The sequence below is a fragment of the Austrofundulus limnaeus genome, unplaced genomic scaffold (genome assembly GCF_001266775.1).
Source record: "Austrofundulus limnaeus strain Quisiro unplaced genomic scaffold, Austrofundulus_limnaeus-1.0 Scaffold83, whole genome shotgun sequence".
NCBI classification, from domain to species: domain Eukaryota; kingdom Metazoa; phylum Chordata; class Actinopteri; order Cyprinodontiformes; family Rivulidae; genus Austrofundulus; species Austrofundulus limnaeus.
The window spans coordinates 978,206-980,037 of NW_013952485.1; the positions used below are offsets into that span (position 1 = coordinate 978,206).

A 1,832-nucleotide genomic window follows, 5' to 3' on the forward strand; every position below is an offset into this window, starting at 1 on the left:
GAACATGCAAACTCTACCCAGAAAGGTCCCCGGACCGGGATTTGAACCGACCTTCTTGCTGAGAGGCATCAGCTCTACCAACTATGCCGCAGAACCATCTAAAGACAAAAAAATAAACGCTCAAAGTGGGATTTTTGTTCTGTTCTCCAAGTGGGACATCAGCAGGATTTTAGCTTAAGGAAAGAATAAAATAAATCACATTCAAGGGAGAAATATTTCAGAACATTGTGACGCTGTAGGCTATCAGAAATATACAAAACCAATTATCCAATTTCAGAGGTGGTCTAAATAGCATCAACACCCTCTAAGCAACATTATTGCCTCTATCCCCATAAGTTGTTAGAAATTATGTTTTCTCACAATATAATGGTAGCAAGCAGGATATATAATGGAAAATGTTGTTTTCTGCAGTATAGTGTATAATATAAAAGCATTTACCAAATTACTTATAGCTTTTTTATTTTATTTTTTGCTAGAGGCACTGCAAAAATCTATAGTTTTATCTCATAACCAGACTATTTTTATAGCTAAAAGCGCAAACAGATCCAAAGTTATTTTATYATTATTATTTTATATTTTCCATTTTAGAGTGAATATTATGACAGTCCTTTCTCAGAGTTGTTCGGGTGTTTTGAAGCTCCAGGAGCCGTGCGGAGGAACTCACCGAAGCAGGAGTTGATGAAGCCGTACCAGCTGCAGCCGCCGCGGCCCAGCAGCCACCTGCCGCGGATGCTGGAGGCGAAGCTGAGCGTGGTCCCGAACAAACACACCAGCATGTCGCTGACGCTGATGTTCAGCAGCAGCATGTTGACCGGAGTCCGCAGCTTCTTGAATTTGCAGAACAGCAGCAGGACGAYGAAGTTGTTCAGGAAGCCGAAAGTCATGATGAAGCCCAGCGCCACGGAGAGCACCACGAAGCCCGCCGGAGACAGCTTCGCCTCGTCGGCCGACGCGTCCTCCGGCTTCCGGTCATCGCTCTGATTGAAGCTGAGGTTCAGAGCRCCCTGGGCGGAAAACATCCCGCTGTCCATTCATCTAGGTGTCTGGCTTCACTCTGGAGGAGTTGGCATCTTTACTTTTGGAAAGTTTTTCTGAAACTTAGCAACCTTAAGTGGTGAGAACCTGAGAGCTTCATGATGCGTTCAAGAGGCACCTTTTCTCCGCTCACGTCCCTTTTCTCTCACCACCTGTTACCTGAACGCATCACTTCTTTCACAATTTAAAAAGCCGCACCAGCTCTTGTTGATCTCAAATTTTTTACAATTTGAGTTTAAATTCACTGGTTTTTGGAGAAAACTGAAGTCCCTTCCTAGTAATCCGTCTTTTCAGCGCACCCTCCGGCAGGATGTAAGACGAGTGAGAGCAGCTGATTCTGCGCTCCGTCGATTTTAAAGGAGCTCTGACGTCACGAACAACTGGGACCACGGGGGAGGTGAGCGCGCGCGCTCGTGCAGGCTTGCATTTAATGCATGGGATGTTTCTCAGTTTTACACACATACTGGGTCTTAAGACAACCAACAGATGCTGTTTTATACTTTTAAATTAATTCAAATTGGACTTATAGGGCTGAAATWCGACCAGATAAGCTTCTCTGTTATGTGCAGTAATACGATAAAGTTAGAAAATAAAACTGAGATGTGTGCAGAGGAGAGATGGTGCACGTGATACTGAATATAGAGAAATGAAGAGAAGAAGAAAAGCACAGATGTAAAGAAAAAGAATAAAGGGTTAGTGTGACAGAGGAAGAGAAATATGAACCAATGTGGCATTTGAAAGAAGGAGGACAGGTTCTGTGGAAAGGTTATGAACATTTTAATAATAATAATAATAAT

The 1,832-nt window shown here is 43.2% G+C and overlaps 1 protein-coding gene across 2 annotated transcripts in view; it reads right to left on the reverse strand.

Moving 5' to 3' along the window:
• tmtops2b (teleost multiple tissue opsin 2b) overlaps positions 1 to 1,335 on the reverse strand; it is a 62,305-nt gene extending 60,970 nt beyond the window's left edge. For both annotated transcript variants that reach the window (XM_014011652.1, XM_014011651.1), the window contains exon 1: positions 665 to 1,335. In XM_014011652.1, the coding sequence (XP_013867106.1) occupies positions 665 to 1,031 (367 nt within the window). In that variant the 5' untranslated portion in view covers positions 1,032 to 1,335. The remainder of the gene's footprint in view (positions 1 to 664) is intronic.
• Between the last annotated feature and the right edge of the window lie 497 nt (positions 1,336 to 1,832).